Source organism: Lotus japonicus, chromosome 5 (genome assembly GCF_012489685.1).
Source record: "Lotus japonicus ecotype B-129 chromosome 5, LjGifu_v1.2".
Taxonomy (NCBI): Eukaryota; Viridiplantae; Streptophyta; class Magnoliopsida; order Fabales; family Fabaceae; genus Lotus; species Lotus japonicus.
The window spans coordinates 58647518-58664614 of NC_080045.1; the positions used below are offsets into that span (position 1 = coordinate 58647518).

The 17097-nt window shown below is 34.4% G+C and overlaps 2 protein-coding genes and 1 long non-coding RNA gene across 10 annotated transcripts; 2 read left to right on the forward strand and 1 right to left on the reverse strand.

Moving 5' to 3' along the window:
* Window positions 1–146: 146 nt before the first annotated feature.
* Window positions 147–1399, forward strand: LOC130718758 (uncharacterized). The gene is made up of 3 exons (XR_009012789.1): window positions 147–474; window positions 733–835; window positions 1058–1399. It is a non-coding gene; the product is annotated as an uncharacterized LOC130718758 (long non-coding RNA).
* Window positions 1400–9119: 7720 nt separating this feature from the next.
* On the reverse strand, window positions 9120–11907 carry LOC130718126 (uncharacterized). Of its 8 annotated transcripts, none has more exons than XR_009012526.1 (8): window positions 11747–11907; window positions 11227–11447; window positions 11019–11153; window positions 10775–10902; window positions 10419–10562; window positions 9993–10210; window positions 9669–9872; window positions 9120–9487 (listed from the first exon to the last, which is right to left on the reverse strand). XR_009012526.1 is itself a non-coding variant. In XM_057568609.1 (7 exons), the coding sequence occupies exons 5-7, from the start codon at window positions 10515–10517 to the stop codon at window positions 9137–9139; spliced, it is 654 nt and encodes a 217-aa protein (XP_057424592.1). In that variant the 5' UTR covers window positions 10518–10562; window positions 10775–10874; window positions 11078–11153; window positions 11227–11447; window positions 11747–11905; the 3' UTR covers window positions 9120–9136. The 8 variants fall into 8 exon arrangements, 6 of the variants coding, with proteins under 6 accessions (XP_057424592.1, XP_057424591.1, XP_057424589.1 ...); XR_009012527.1 differs by having other exon boundaries at window positions 9993–10102; window positions 11747–11906; XM_057568609.1 differs by lacking the exon at window positions 9993–10210 and having other exon boundaries at window positions 10775–10874; window positions 11078–11153; window positions 11747–11905.
* Window positions 11908–14977: 3070 nt separating this feature from the next.
* On the forward strand, window positions 14978–15763 carry LOC130719872 (uncharacterized). Its single transcript, XM_057570471.1, has one exon. The coding sequence runs from the start codon at window positions 14978–14980 to the stop codon at window positions 15761–15763; it is 786 nt and encodes a 261-aa protein (XP_057426454.1).
* The last annotated feature ends 1334 nt before the right edge of the window (window positions 15764–17097 follow it).

The following is a 17097-nucleotide window of genomic DNA, read 5'->3' on the forward strand; positions in this document are numbered from 1 at the left end:
CTTAATTCCAGTTTAGGTCCCTGATGTTTCACAAATGTTCGATCTGCACCCCCTGTGTTTAAAATGTGCGGTCAAACTCCCTCATGTTTCTAAAACGGTTGATTGAAGCCCTTCCGTCCATCTCTGTTAGTTGACCAAACGGAAATACTGACGTGTCACTTATTTAATTCATAATATATAGGCTACTAATTGGTGACGGAAATAATCCGTCACAAAACCCTTCAGCCAATACATTTGTCTTCTTCCTCACACATTTCTTGTTTCTTTTTCTCCTCTTCTTCTTTCTCGCAGGTACTGGTAATGCAGAACAAATAATTAAAGCTTCCCAGACCAGAAAAGTACTCAAATCATGTGGCACAACTGCAAAACACTCAAAGATATGTCACAGGCACATGTGGCGAATTAGCTGGTAACTGCTTCCATAGCTCAGATCCTGGAAGTAACACTGTCTCCTAACTCAAGATTTTCCCTCTGGTAAATCTCATACTTTTTGCTGCATCTGAGTAATTTTTGTACTCTCTATCCCTCTCATACTCATTATTTTCTTAATTTACCAAAGATATTAACTGTCCTATCTTCTCTTCCCAACTCCCCAAGAAAAATATCAATTTGGGTATTCTCTATTTACTCAAGATCTGCTAAATTCAAAGTGAAAGTTTCTTTTTTTTTCTTACCTCGAAATTTTATTTGCACTTACCAAAATTCTGAAGTGGTAATATCTTTGATTTTCAGTCAATGGCTTGGACTATTGGTCATGGTTAGCATTTTCCTATGCTCTGTTTCCATTCTCTAAATTTTCTGTTGTTGGGGACTGGGGAGTCTGCGAGAGTGTGAGGTGAATATTTAAAGCTGAGATTTTTTCAATTATCTTCAACTTAGCAAGTTTGGTTTTTTGCTTCTTTATCTTCCAGAATTCAATTTTCTCAAATCATTTCCTAAAGACACTATCTTTACTAGTTATTCAAAGAATCTTTGAACTTGAACTGTTCATTTGTGTGCCTTTGACATGTAGGTCTCAAGTAAATTAGATTTACTTTGCAGTTGTGCTTCTTTACAGGTTTCTGATTCTGAACGATGAACAAACAAGTTTATGGGTATGAACGAACAGGTTTCTGGGATCTGGGTTGGTTTTTGGGGGGTTTGGATCGATGGGGTTCTGCAGGAAAATGGATTCTGCATTCTGGTACGGTCTGTGTCTATATAGGTTTCTGGTTTTTATTCCCTTTGGTGGCTGGTTGCAGCGTGTTTGAAAGAAAAGAATGTGATAATTCTGAAATGTGTGAGGAAGAAGACAAAGGTATTGGCTGAAGGGTTTTGTGACGGATTATTTCCGTCACCAATTAGTAGCTTATATTTTATGAATTAAATAAGTGACACGTCAGCATTTCCGTTTGGTCAACTAACAGAGATAGACGGAAGGGCTTCAATCAACCGTTTTAGAAACATGAGGGAGTTTGACCGCACATTTTAAACACAGGAGGTGCAAACCGCACATTTATGAAACATCAGGGACCCAAACTGGAATTAAGCCTTTATAAAAAAATGAATTAAATTCGACTGTGAATTGTGGTGGAGGAGTGCACGTACGTACGTTTCCATGTTGCAACCTATATATGTTTCATATTTGTTTGACGAGAAGAGGATGTCATGCTGTGGTTTCATCTGTTTGCTTTTCACCAACTTCCACGTCCTTATTTCCCTCTGGGTATACCAATCATGTTGACCTCTTTTTCTTATGTTTTTGAAAATATGTAAAAGGTTCATAACAAATTAACAACTAATTGGAAAATCACACTTTACAGGAAAGTAATGTGTGCTGATGTTTAATTTGGCCAAGCATCAAGCTTTCTTTAATCCCGCTTGTGGGTCTAAGCCTTTGCTTCTCACAGATGCAATGAGTACCTCGTTTGAAATCAGAGTACTTTAGTTAATATCCATGCTCATTTCCCCACTCACTAAGTCCTAAATTGGCTAAAGATTCAGTCATCTTGTTAAAAATCTCGGAGACATGTTGGTGACAATTTTATTATTCCTCCTCAAATGGTTTCAATTTCAATTTATTCGGTTTATGTAGCTTTTCGGCCGTTGATACAGGAACTTATATAAATTGAGTTAGCTCTGTTGTCTTCCTCCTTACTATTAATTTTTCTATTAAACTCTAATTTATTCCTTTTTTTAGAGACATGATATCAACGAAATCACCATTATCATTTATTTTTATTTTTATGGACAACTCTTATAACTTTTATTATTGACAATGTCAACCTAACCTAACCCTTAACTCCTAATTAGGTTTGATCCACTCTATCCAAAATAATTGTAATTTTGTGGATTCACACCATATTTCCTATAAACAGATCAAATAAAGTTGTATTATATTGTGATAGAAATTATGGAGGTATAGTGGATGATAATTAAGTCTTCTTACGTTTGTTAATTATCCTATAACTTGTACTATTTTTCTTTGAAGAATAACAATATATGTTATGTTTTAATTTGTTTTCTCCCACTAGTTATCCTCGTACATGAATTATGACACACCGGCACCGGGCGGAAACCACCCCACCAACCACCATTTGAATAAAAGTCGCTTTGTAGTTGGTAGGAAGTTGTGGAGTAAGCATCTTTGTGACTTCAAATGGCCAATCACAGTAAAATAATGATCCTTTATTTATTGTTTTAATTTAATTACTTTATATTCGTCATGAACTAAAAAAAGTGCCTGAAATTACATGATTAATTATGAAAAACAGGATAAAGATATATTATCTAACTAAAGTAACACCATGACTAATTAATTATATAATGCACATCGATATCATAATAAAATTAAATGTAAACTCTTACCACAAATTGGAGCTTCTAAGATATTTTACTAATGATTTAATTTATAGCTAATATGTCTTGTATAATTAAAAATTAATCATGCATTCTGTAATTAAAAATGTCTAAAAGTGCAGCTGTCAGTAAATGTACATAGTTATTGAGATGCATGTTACCAACAAATTGGAATGAAATGGTGTTTTAAAATTGGCTAAAAAACATTTTTTGGCCCTGATGTTTTAAGTTTGTGCAAATTCTGCCCCTATTCTATTTTTGTCGACGTTTCTACCCCTCATGTTTTCAAACAGTGCACTGTCTACCCCTCCGTCAGTCAGGCTTTCTCATGAGAGGTTCTTGAGTGGATTGGAGAGATGAAGAAGAGTATATGAAGTTGATGATGATCAAGGATATGATATAAATTAAATTTTCTTGATGTATATATCAATTATGCATGTAATTGAACTGGTTAAATGCATGTTTTGCTACTTACAGGTCTTGAGTTTGAATCTCCCTTGCCCATTTTTTCCAATTCCACTTGTAATTTCCACATGGCAGTTCGAAAAAATATAAAAAAAAAAGCAACATCAGCTCATTCCGTTAGCTTTTTAACGTTTGATTGATGGAAGGGTAGACAGTGCACTGTTTGAAAACGTGAGGGATAAAAACATCGACAAAAATAGAGTAGGGGCAGAATTTGCACAAACTTGAAACATCAGGGTCAAAAGTGCTTTTTAGCCTTTAAAATTAGATCATAGGAAGTATTCCCCTCCTTTGCTTTATATGGAGGGCGGGGGTGGAAGTCTTCTATATATGCTCTAGCTCTCGTTGAGGGATCATGCTGGCCTTTGGGTCTCGGGTTTTTGCAGGAACTTGGGCACTTTTGGTTCTGCAAATGCCTTCCTTGCGGAGTTGTGGGTGGTGTCTGCAGCCATGCCTGTGGATATCATACTTACTTTGGACATTCCGCAGGTCATCATTGAGAGTGACTTTTTGGAAGCTATCCAACTTATCTTATCTCCCCTATATGAGATTCATACGTATGCTGATTTGATTCTTCCTATGTGCCAGTAGAGCATATATAGTTCATGGGGTGAATGAGGTTTCAAGTTTCAACATGTGCGTAGAGAGTTGAATGCTATAGCAGATTACTTAGCCAGACACGAGTTTCCTTTTGGTACTCATCATTAATTTGCTTAACTCCCATTTGGGTAGTGTCATAGGCTAATACACCATGCAAGTTAGTTTGAAGACACTCTGCTTCAATTTTAGTTTCCAATTAGCCTTTTGTTTTTTTTTGGGGCTTAGCCCCTCCACTTAAAAAAAGGGAGTTAAAGAAAAAACACAAATAACGAGACATGAATGCTTACATATGTTCTTTTCTTTCAATCCTTAACAATTTAGATGTTTTTTTTAAACGTCCTAAATTTCATTAATATGTATATGAAACTTAAATTATGGATAGAACAAATTTTGTGGACAGTCATTTGCCATTTAAAATGAGCATCATGACAAAAAGATTAGTTAGTGCAGTCGGTTGTGGACTTGTGAATACCTAAAAAATATTAAAACAGAAAAACGGAAATGGAAGAAATTAATTCCATTATCACGCGCACTCCTTGTTGGTAGCCAGTGGGTTGTTGAAAAGGTCTCAATGACAAATATATATGATTTCCAAATTCCATGAAACTTTAAATCTTATATTGATTGGTTCTCAAATACAAAATCTAAAAGTGGTTGTCTTCTATACACACAAGAACAAACTAAAAGCATTTACTTTCAAGCCTTTGTTAGATGGAATTCATATAACGGCTAGAAATTAATTAGAGAACTCATATTTATTTTGTTAGGTCTTGCAGAATAAACATTAAGACAATTTAGTCTTAAATTTTTATGAAGTACACACTGGACACTAGATTTTATCATACTAAATGTTTTAATAAACATGAGCATATACACCCAAAAAATGTTAAAATCTATATCTAAAAGAATATATGTGCGTGTATGTGTGAATTTGGTGTAAGTCCGGTGTTTAGTTGGTCTTCAAGGCTCTGCTCCATCATGTTACCAAAATAACTTATTAATTGATAAATTTTTTTAATGATAAATAATTGATGGACTAGACAATATATAATTTATAATTATCCTAACCAATAGTAAGGAATAAGGAATTTTCTCATTGGCTTTACTTCGAGAAAATGGTCTGGTTGGTAACCAACGAGATTCCAATCACACGACATCCTCTATTGTTCATGTTCTCATTCATGAATGTCGATCACAATTCATGCATGATTTTCTAATTGAAAACGCTACTTCACACTACATGGTTTAGTGACGGAATTTGGAGCGGAAAACAATCCGTCACTACAAGAGATGGATTAAGAAAAATATTGTCCTTTTGTATATTAGTGACGGAATAAATCCATCTCTATAATTCACTGAACAGTTTAGCCAGATATTTTGCGACGGAATATGTCTCTCTCCGGAGTTCCGTCGCAAAGGCTGCCGCTAAATGAGGGAAATATGTTAGAGATGGATTATTTCGTCGCTAGTTTTGCCAGGGAATATATTTCGTCTCTAATCTGCTACGGATACTTAATCCTCTCTACTTGAGAGGGAAATATTTCCGTCACTGAGTATTTGTCAAGAATTTATTATTTTAATAAGTTATGTATATTAAATTGTATTTTAAAATAATAATAATAAATTATTTGATAAAACGTCAAAAAAATGAATTTTATTAAAAAAAATTATTTTTAAATAATATTAAAACTGCAGTTATTAAAAAAACTAGGATTGTTCCCGTGCGATGCACGGACATGCGATACACGGATAATTTTACAATTTGTTAAAATAAATTTATCAATCTACAGATTGATACTACTATTTAACATTAAATTAATTTTTCGATATCGCACACTTTTTAATTGCTCTCTTTATCACTAAATCAATGTGGATAATCATCTTAATATATATATATATATATATATATCCTTATATGATAGCTCAAGTGGTAGGAGCGGGGGACATATGAGTTGGGTAGGGGGCTCAAGTGGTAGGAGTTGGGGGACATATGAGTTGGGTTGAGTGTGTATATATCATTGTTGTATAAATATATATATATATATATATATATATATATATATATATATATATAAGTGGCATATGGGGGGAGAAAAATGTTCTTAACAGTAATAAATCATGCTCATTAAATTTAATACTGAATGATTATGATCAAATTATATAATAGTAACATGACACTTTTAAAATATCATGTGAATTTTTAAAAAAGTCCTATGATTTAATCTTTCAAAAAAAAAATTATGACTATTCATAATTAAATCTAAATCTAGAATAATTATATCTTAAAACACCTCATTTTTTAGGTGTGGAGAGGTGGAGGAAGAGAGAGATAGGAAGAAAGGAGAGAGAATGTGAAGATGTGATAGATGATTTGATTGATAGAGAAAAGAGAAATAGATAAAAATGAAGGTGAAAAAAGAGTGAAAAAGTGTGTATATATCATAACTATTAAATCTAATAGTCCTCATTTATTGCAACAATTCTCATTTTTTGCATATTTACAAAGATTTAATATAATGATCATGATTTGAGTTCAAAAAAAGATATTGATCATGATTTCCTTAACAAACGTAATTCCTTAACAAACATAATTAATATTGGGCGAATTAGCAATTCAGTCCTTAACCATCAAATATTTTTACCAAATTCATCCTATTTCAGCTGGTAACTCCCATGGTTTTACAGAAGAAAATTGGGTGCTTATAATTTCAATCAGCAAATAGGTGTGATTACTATAAGTCTATAACTATAATTATTATACTTACACTAATCAACTCTCCTGCGGGACCGTGGTGCATTTGAATTTGTTGATGAACCTCTGGTTCTAACTCTCTTTGTGTCTTTCCTGGCATTGAAATGTAGTAACCAACTTTCCTGCGGGACCGTGGTGCATTTGAATTTGTCGATGAACCTCTATTTCTAACTCTCTTTGTGGTTTTTCCTGGCATTGAAATGTAGTAAACAATTTAAAAATTAACCTATAAATTTTATTTATGTCATTATAGCTATAAATTAAAACTTGAATGATAAATCTAAATCTATAGGAGGTAACCTGATTTTTGTTGGCTAACTAGTCGTATAAACAGTCTAGTTGATTGGTAACCTCTGTATAAATAAGAAGAAACAACAAATCTATTAGACACATACATATACATTGATTTATACTCAAGTTTAATTTGAAACTTGAAGTGCTAGATGAAAGATATTCTACTTGTCTTCAACAAATTAAATAAGGCACTGCACTTTATGAGAAGTCACAAAGGAAGAAAAAGAAATAAAAAAAAAAACCTCTCAATTTTGAAGACATCTCAGAAAGGGTACCCACGAATGGTGAAGAGAAGTGGATTCAGATCAGATTTTATGTGGGGAGTTAATGGAAAAAAATGGTTGGCATCACAACACTTATATACAAATCAGTTGTTAGGCCTTAAGAAATAGCACAATGTGGGCTAATAGATAGGTAGGGATATAAAATTATGTAGGTTTTTTTTGGTATTGTAGGAATGAGTTGGAAATGAATTACATAATTGTACAATTGAGTTATAGGTGTCATTATGAATAGATAGCACAATGTTATGCTATAAATAAATGCAGAAATTGAACAGCAGGTTTCGTGGATCAAGTACATGTGGAGGCAATATCTATATATATTTGTACTTGACTCAATTACAGTTTACCTATTGTTGGTACTGTACCTATGTAGCTAATTACGGATTTTTGAACCCCTTTAGGTGGAGTCATGGCTGAACACGAGCTACATGACAGTGAACTCTTATGTAGACACTAAGCCAATTTAGACAATTGTCACCTTTCTCTTCGAGTACACATGGATCTGTACTTATTGCAGGGAAAGGGTCTGTCTATGCAAAGGTCAAATAGCTACATCAAGAACTCTGCAATTCAATTAAGTTAGGAATACAGAATTGGTACCTCAATTTTAAATCCTTACCATACATATAAACATTTTGTTCATCATGTCTAAACATAGCCTAAGGCTAATATATAGCCTTTGATAGTAAAATGGAGAATGGTGCATGAATTGTGCTTCTTGGTTAACTTATGTCTATTGAAGCCTTTTCTGGTTTGGAGAACAAAATATGATGACAACAGATAGTGTGATTACAGTGGGTGAACACTGGTAGCAAGTAATGTACATATATTATAAGAATATAATAATATAAGAATGGCATAAATGGTTTGAACAGTAATTTGCATTTACTATGGTCATTACTCATTACTATTATAAATGAGCATGAATAAACAATAGCTTAATCAATGGCATAACTTATACTCCCTCCGGTCCTATTTATAAGCAACAAAAAAAAAATTCACATAGTTTAAGAAATGTAGTTAAACTAGGTAAAATGCATTAAATATGTCTTGAATCAAAATAAACTTCCAAAATTACCCTTTGTTATTAATGTTGGAAAGTGAGAAAGAGAGAGAATAATTAATGAGACACATTTTACAAGTTAGAATTAATAAGGGCATCATTGGAAAAAAATAATTAATATAGCTCAAACTTTCATTTGGTTCTTATAAAAAGGACCAAGATTTTTCTTCTCTTTCATGCTTATAAATAGGACCGGAGGGAGTAAAAGGTAGAGAGACTGATGATTTAAACTGGAAGCTGAACAGAAACTTCTAAACATGGAAGTTATTTAATTAATATATATGGTTGCATAACAACATTTTTCAGGATACATCCAATGCAAACTACATATTCCTAAGTACACAACATCAAATTGGAGTGTGTACAAGTTCCAATTCACCCATCAAAAAGACCTAATAGTAGTAGATGATAATAGTAGCAAAATAGAAAGCCCTTGGTGGCAGTTGTCTTAGAAGACAATCTTCATCTTTTATAGCAAGAGAGGACAACTAACGTCCAGCATCTTCCATGTAGATAATAAGCTAAGAGATGCATCAAGCACCAACATCATCCTCATCATCTGATATGACAATTATGTGAGGATCGTCAACCATCTTGTTCAGAACTTCTTCAACTTCAACGCGGGAAACTTCAATCTTCAGATTCTTCTTAGTAGAATTCTTAGTCAAGGGGGCCTCCATGCTTTCTTCTCCAAACAATGACAGAAATTTCAGACCAGAGTTGCAATTAGCTCCCTCATGAGCGACTGCACCAGCATCAGCAGTTGCCTCAATCTTAACTACAAACAGACCTTTGTTGTTCTTGGTAGTCAATTCAACTCCAAACATAGGTGGTTTAGGTTCATGAACCACACCAGAAAGTTATGTCAGTCTCTACTGCAGAATTCACAGTGCCTCTAGCATCGGTTTGAGACTGAATGGCATCTGGCATATTACCCTCCCCATTAGCATCACAGGCCATATCAGAGAGAGGACTGATCTTTGCAAAAGTACCATCATCCCTACCAGTAAATCCAGCATCATCTTCTTCATCTGATTCAAAGTCTATCAGCAATTTCATGCGCAAATGGTGAGGTCCTTTGTCCTTTGCATTGCTACCAGCTAAAGCACTTTTATCACCAGTCAGATTAAGGCTAATCTCACCATCCTCTTCAGTTATGTCCAGCTCACTAAAGGGGGGAGAGAACTTTGCCTGAAGTTGAAGTGGAAATATATATCAGTGTAGTTAAATGAATGTAAAAGTTTTCATATTCAATGAATAAAATTGAAACCTCTATAATCATCTAAAATGAAATAAATCCTAGCTATATCATGTAAAATTATAGAATAATAAATTGGATTAGATGAACAATGGGAAATGAAAAAATAAAAACCTGTTTGGGAGTAACTAAGACATCATGTTCATGGAACATTGCAATGATACCAAGGTCAGTACATATCCTTAGAATTTGGAAGCAATCATCTCGATCATGCTTAACTCCAGAATTGTTGCACACTTTGAATAGCATTTCTTTGCCAGCTAGGCATTCTTCAATGTCATCTGGGTAATCACCATTAGGAATGACTTTCTTCTCAATCTATTAAATAAGGAGGCCATAGTTAGTAATGAACCGTAACATATGTATTGGCTTAACTCATATCAAATATCCTAACAAAATAATATCAATCCTTAGAGGTCTATATGTGTGTCAGCTTACTTCAATAGTGTTCAGAAGCTCTTCACATGCCTCAAGATCAAATAGCAAGAAGAGGTCTATGCCTCAAGATCAAATAGCAAGAAGACAACACTATCTTGCCCATCAAAAACCTCCATTTTAAATTGAAACCAACATGTTTAGTATAACAATAGCACAATGTCAGTAGTTTTTGATGCTCAATTGAGAAGCATTAATAAGTGTTTGCCGATGAGAACTAACTGAAACATGTTCAACATAAACATATAATGAGAAATAGTTGTGTAAACATTACACAATAAATCAGTATGACAACTCAAGAAACAGATTATTGGTTTAATCACAATACTAGTTAGATAGTGGTATTCACCACAAGTAGCCAAAATCTCAGCTGAATTCTTGAAAGAAAATACATTCAACGGAATCATGGTAGCTTCTTCAAGTTATTACCTTATCTTTAGGAGCCTTTCCAATAGCATTTCCTAATATTACACGAGCATCCTTGAGATTCAGTTGACGTATTTCAAATTGGGCTGCTAGAAGCCACATCTTAGCGAATGAGAATTTTTGTGAGGTATCAAGTTAAGACAGTCCCTGAAGAAATGGAAGCCACAAAGAGAAGAGTTAGTTTCAATACTCAACTGAATAATAGGATAAATTCACTTGTGTTAATACTTAATACTAATATAGTAACGGATGATGACAGAAAATGTAAAAAATAGGTAGTAAAAGATAAATTGAATGTGATAGCAGAATTCAGAGGAAAAAAATTACAAATAAACAACGGACTATGCATTTTTTTTTACCTCCTCAAGCATTGATTATACAAGCATTTTTCCCAGGTCACAGAATCCTTATGCAATACACATTCCCACTCATATCTCTCATTCAGATTACGAAGATTAACTGATCAAAGCAACAGAATATGAAGGAACTAAATGGACAACAACAGATGAACATCAAGGCACCCATAAGTTCAATTTATAACAACAAAATTTCGCAAGAATTAAATCAGAAAAACTGTAAAGGGTAGCAGCAGTGTATATCTACCACTCAGCAATGTAAACAGACCACGACTTGGTAGCAGGAGTATATGAACATCATGTTACCTGTTAGCTGCATTTATACTAACGAATGGAGGTTTGGCAATGCTGGGAAGTCAAATCAACCAACTAATCATACCAGCTGTAAATGAGTAAGCTTCAATTAGATGACAGAATAGGTAATAGGTACACAAAATGTAAAGACTGGTACACACCTGTTGGCAGAGGTGGATAATGGAAGGAAATATATCCTATCCCGGACAACACTTCACAGCCATAGATCATAGCTTCCCCTTCTAGGGTTCAGGCATCAATGAACAACCACAACACAGCTGGCCAAATTCAAGTGAGGGAGTACTGGAGCTATCTATAACGATGGAACAAATAGCTGGTGGTTCCATCGATTAGGCTGGAAATTCTCGAACACGGGAAAATGCTGCCAGCTTTCACGGTGTTAGTCTCCAAATTGTTAATGTTATCTATCTAATAGAAAATCAAGTTTATTTTGTGATTATTTCTTTAGAATGTAAACAACATAATTATAGCAAACACTTATTTTTGACAAAAACTTTCTCAATATGATTTTGATTATAAGCTACTTTGAAACAAATAAGTAAATCCAAACATACTAAACATATAGATATCATCAAATCAAATTAGGAAATTTTCCAGAAGTTAGTAGATACACTACACCGTACCAAAACTTAATTGGATTTTATCGGCGACTACAATTACCATGGTCGGCGGTTTCAACAGCCGCTAAAAATCTTCCCAACAGTTAAGAAACTGCCATAGTCTTCTACGCAAGGAGTCTAACTAACGGCCTTATCGCGAGTCACTCTTCGTAAATCACCGGGCGACATTGGTTGTAACCGCCACGAATCATTCTATATGGGTTTTGTATGCAATACCACAAAATTAAATTAACTATATATAAGTTGCCATTCAAATATTAACTTTATCGAACTACTATTAGGTGGGGTAGTTCCGTCACTTTAGGGTCTTTGTTTTGTACATGTTAGTTCTTAGTCTATCTCTTTTCTCTTCTATATTGGGTTGAAGTACCCCTTGTACTTCTATTCAATATAATTCATATTGCCTATAAAAAAAATCGAACTACGATTATATTCTAGCTCAAAGGTACAGGAGAAATTAATTATATATAAAATAGGCGATTTCCAACTCAATGAATCTTGTTATTTTAATATTAATGGATAAATGAATTTTATTTGAAATTATATTTCCATGTACGTAATCTAATCAATGTTTATTATATTTTAGATTTATTTACTATTAAAGAGAAAAAGTTCATGAATTTTAGATTAACATTATCTTTCGCGCGCAGCAGTTCATAACCGCGGAACACTAGATATTAATCTATCAACAACTTTCGCATTGATTTGAAACATCTTCTAAAGAAGTAACACAAACAGTACTGTAGGTTGCGGCGGTATAACCGCTGCTATATGTCATGCAAATTGATTGCATGACACTCGAAACAACAGCGATATTGCAACCGTCGCAACATGCTCTTTTTGGTTATGAGATTTTTTTGGTACATCGGAAAGTTGATTTATGATTTACTTAAATAAGTTATTATGATGTAGGATTATAAATAGTCTTTGAGGCCCTAGAAATTAATCTGACACAATCTAATATATACTTCATCCGTTTCTATTTATCTGTCCAGGTAGAGAAGGCTCACACAAATTAAGAAAAGCAATTAATTATGTTGATTTTCATAAAACTATTATTTGTTTTCCTATATCACCATTTAAAATGTATTTTATCTTTCTTCATTTATTGTTTCTGTAAGGGTATTTCTTGGAAAAACATCAATTAATGCTCTCTTAAAACTCTAAGTGGACAGATATATATGAACAAATTTTTCTTCTTCAAAGTTGACAGTTAATAAGGAACAAAGTATTTCAATTCCTAATTACCTATGAGTTTAATTTCTATGTACACCATCAACCAATCAGATTTCAAGGATATGAGAAAATCTTTCTTTTTATTTAATTTCATTAATTGAAGTGACACATCCTTGAAATCTGATTGGTTGACGATGTAAAAAAACTTTACACCGTCGGTACATCATCCTTTTTCTCATTACCTATTAGCTTATAATCTTATTGCCATCTTATTGTACTATTTATAGAAAGATTATTTTAGTATAATTTAACACGTTAGTTTGTAAGTCTACTAGCCTCTTTAAATATATGTTTGTTGGTTTGCGTAAAAATCTTATTATGAAACTGACATTTAAATAGGCTACTAATTAAAGCAAACCAAACTTTCAAAAAAGTCTGGTCATGCTTGGAAACAACTTATGATCGAAAGGCATCCTGATGAACCCCATTTGAAAATTAATCTTTTTTGTATTGAAGATTCATGCATATATATCCGAATGAATATCTTTGTTTAATTAATTTTCTTGTCCATTTTTTCCTGAACAAATACCACCAAGTTAGGCACTGGATTAGATGATCTGACTTGATATATATGTAGGTTTTGAAAAGCTCACAAGCACGTGAAGTTGAAGTTGAAGTTGAAAGTTGAAGGGTAGAGGAAGACTAATAATTCGATCACGCTCTTGCACTCTACTGATGCTACGCACCGGTCCAAATTTGTGCTAACTTGTTTAATGACATTTAATTATAATATTGAAACTTCAAAGTGTTTTAATTCCAATCAATGGTTGGATGGATTATGTGATATATGCTTAATTTGTTTTAAGCATGACTCAAGTTTAAGTATTGTGTATGAGAGCTATCTCCATTAGAATGTGAATATTATCGACTCGAACAAAATTGACTTGCATAGAAAATACGTGGAAAAAGAGTGTTGGACTTGCAATTCCAATCCAGATCTTAGTTTATGCATGGCAGATAGACTGCTGCAAATTTTATTGGTGCAAAACTAACCAAAGTTCATAAATGCATGGCAGATAGATATAGCTCTCGTGCTCGAACAGTCAATATATAGAAGTTAGATGTTAGTGTTTAATTAATTTCAAGAATACCAGTAAATATTATTGGTGCAGAATTAGTTCTGTACTACTTGTTGTTTATTGCTAACGATATATATATCTAATTGTTATAGGGATCCTATTGGGAGATGAATGAAGCGAGTGCGAGTGCCTCCAAAAATGAGATCGATGGTTAACTTATAACATTATCGTCTATCGGTCTATGTATATGATATATGATGGAATCTCTTTTATTTTTGAAGTAGATATATGTAGCAATCGGCACATGCGTTAGCTAACTAGCTAGTACTTTGGGCAAGTTTGGATAAACATGTTTAATTAAATGTTTATAATAATAAGTGTTAAACATATATAAGCTATTATTCATCAGTTAATTAATTTGAATAGCTTATGAGAGTAAGGTCAAACAACTTATGAACAAGTCATAAACTATATATTTATATAATTAAGTTTTCTCAAACACTTATATAAATTTATATGTGATAAGGTAAAATTAAATAGAGTCACCCAAACGAGACGACATGCATTAGTTTTCATTCAAGTAAATTATTTTTGTACAATAAATTTGTATAAAATTTTGTACTACAATGAAAAATGAAGAAAAGAAAGAGAAATGTGAGATGTTGTTGTTGTTGTTATTATTATTATTATTATTATTATATTGAGAGAGATTATGAGAAAGAGAAGTTAGAGGACATCCATGATACTTCAAGATCGCTTGTGAGCTCATTGATCATGGTCATTGGAATCTAGACCGCTTGTCCACTCCTTTGCCATCAGTAGTGAGGCAACAAATTCTTACTATGAAGCCCAGACTCGACTCGGCCTACACGGATGCTTGGGTTTGGAGCAATAGTGCGACAGGGTGCTACACAGTCTGCGATGCTTATAGTTTGTTGCTTTAGCGTGACTTAGGAGCGGCTGGGCAGGAGGACTGGGTCTGGATTTGGAAGTTGAAGACGCCGGAAAAGCTTCGAATGTTCATCTGTCTAGCAATACAGAACTCTCTTCAGGTGAATGTGTACCGACATCATTGTCATTTGGCTCCCTCCCCGGTCTGCACCCGCTACTCGACACCGTTGGAAAACAGAATCCATTGCCTCCGTGATTTCCCTCATTCACGGGAATTGTGGATGAGGATGAGGGCGTTAGCTTGGCCAGGCTTCCTCCACAATGATTTCTGCAATTTGATTCGCTTACAGTCCAAAAGCAATAATGGTTTGAGGTTTATTGCTGGTTTATGGGTAATCTGGAAGTGGCGCAACAATATGATCTTTGAAGCTTCCCCTTGGTCGCTTGAGGAGGCATGGCGTTGGATGGCACACAAATATGACGAGCTTTTGAGATTTTTGGTGGCTCCAGCGGGGTTGGAGGATGGAAGTGGGATGCAGCGTAACTGGGTACCTCAGGCGGCGGGAATTGTCAAGCTCAACATCGACGTCAGCTTTCGGGAAACTCAGCAGTGTATGAGATCAGGGGGCTTGCTCAGGGATGATCAGAGTCGCTGGATCTTTGGGTTCCACTCGCACCATGATGGAGGAAACCCCCTTCTTTATGAAGCGTTGGCGTTGAAGCAAGGCTTAGAACTGATATGGGAGAGAGGATATAGAGACGTGATTTGTGAAATTGACTGTCAAGAGCTTGTAACCCGCTTGGAGCAGGAGGAGGTTGAGCGCTTCTTTCCCATTCTCAATGATATTCGAAGCCTACTCAAGAGGAGGTGGAGAATTAATCTTGCAGTAATCGGTAGGGACAACAATTGATCTGCAGACTGGCTTGCAAAGAGGGGTGCTCAATCAGATACTTTGGGGCCTTGCATTCTTATGAGTCCTCCTTCCGAGTTAGATACCCTTATTTTTAGGGACTCATTATTAGTGGCACAGGTGTTTGTTTAGTTTTTTGTCAATTTTCTGATGTAGCAAAAATAACATTATTTTATGATTACCCGGCCGTGTTTTGTCATTAGTGATGTACAGACAATCCAAGGCATCAATAAATTGGAGATATTGTTGATAGTCGTTGGTAACTGATTTGGTCTAGACGGAGGCAACTCATTTTGTTGCAGATGAAGATGTCACCTCTAGGGAAAGAACTTCTAACTTTTAATCTATATGTTCTTCAAGGCAATATTGTGACATCCATTCATCTAAGACAATATTACAATTCTCTTCAAATGAATTCAACCGTGGAGGCTGCAAGCCCTGTTCTTAAAGAGAGAAAGCATTTTAAGGATGGCTTTACAAATTAAGGATTACTTTACATTTCATCAATTCTTTGGGCCATCCCATGAATAACAACAACCTTAATATCTCAATTGTTACCCTTTGCCAATTAACTCATCTGCTGTTACAAAATTATAACAGGTGAAATTTATTGAATAAGAATTCTTCATAATTTTTGGACCAAAATTATAATATCTCAAGGAGGATGTGGAGATTGCATGTGCCTATAGCTATTCCACCACAGGTGAATGTGTTAACTTGCACAAGTACTTGGGGTAAAGATTCTCCATCTTGGTGCAGTTTATTAGGCTCACAAGGAAGCAGTTTGTTGAGATGTTCTATTTTAGGTGGTGTGAGGAACTCAACCATGCTATGGTTCACATTGGCTTCCAAGTAAAGAGCACCTTCATCATTGCAAGTGATGAAAGAGTGGTCTTTTCTTCTCCCTGCTACAGGGTAGAAGATGGCTAGTGTCTCAGACAGTGACTTTTTCAATTGAGCACTGATAAAGGAAGGTTCTGGGAAGCCCTCAGTGCTGGGGTAAAATAAAACTATTGGCAAATAGGTTACAGCTTGAAGCTGATCAAAGAGGCAGAGTTGGTAGGATTTGTGTTCATCTGGTGTGGGCAAGAGTGGTTTGATTGTTTCTATTGTCTTGATTGTGATTTCCATATCCTCTATAACATATGTAAACTAGTTTGTTTTCATGTGTTTGATTGGTTTTGTGAGGGGTATTTAGTAAACTTTGAAATGGGGCAAATCATCGATTAGCAATAAGTTGTACTAGAAACATATACATGAGATGAAGTTAAACTCCACATATTTTTCAGGTTATGAATTTGCTGGAGGTTACATGCATCATTATAGTGGGAGTT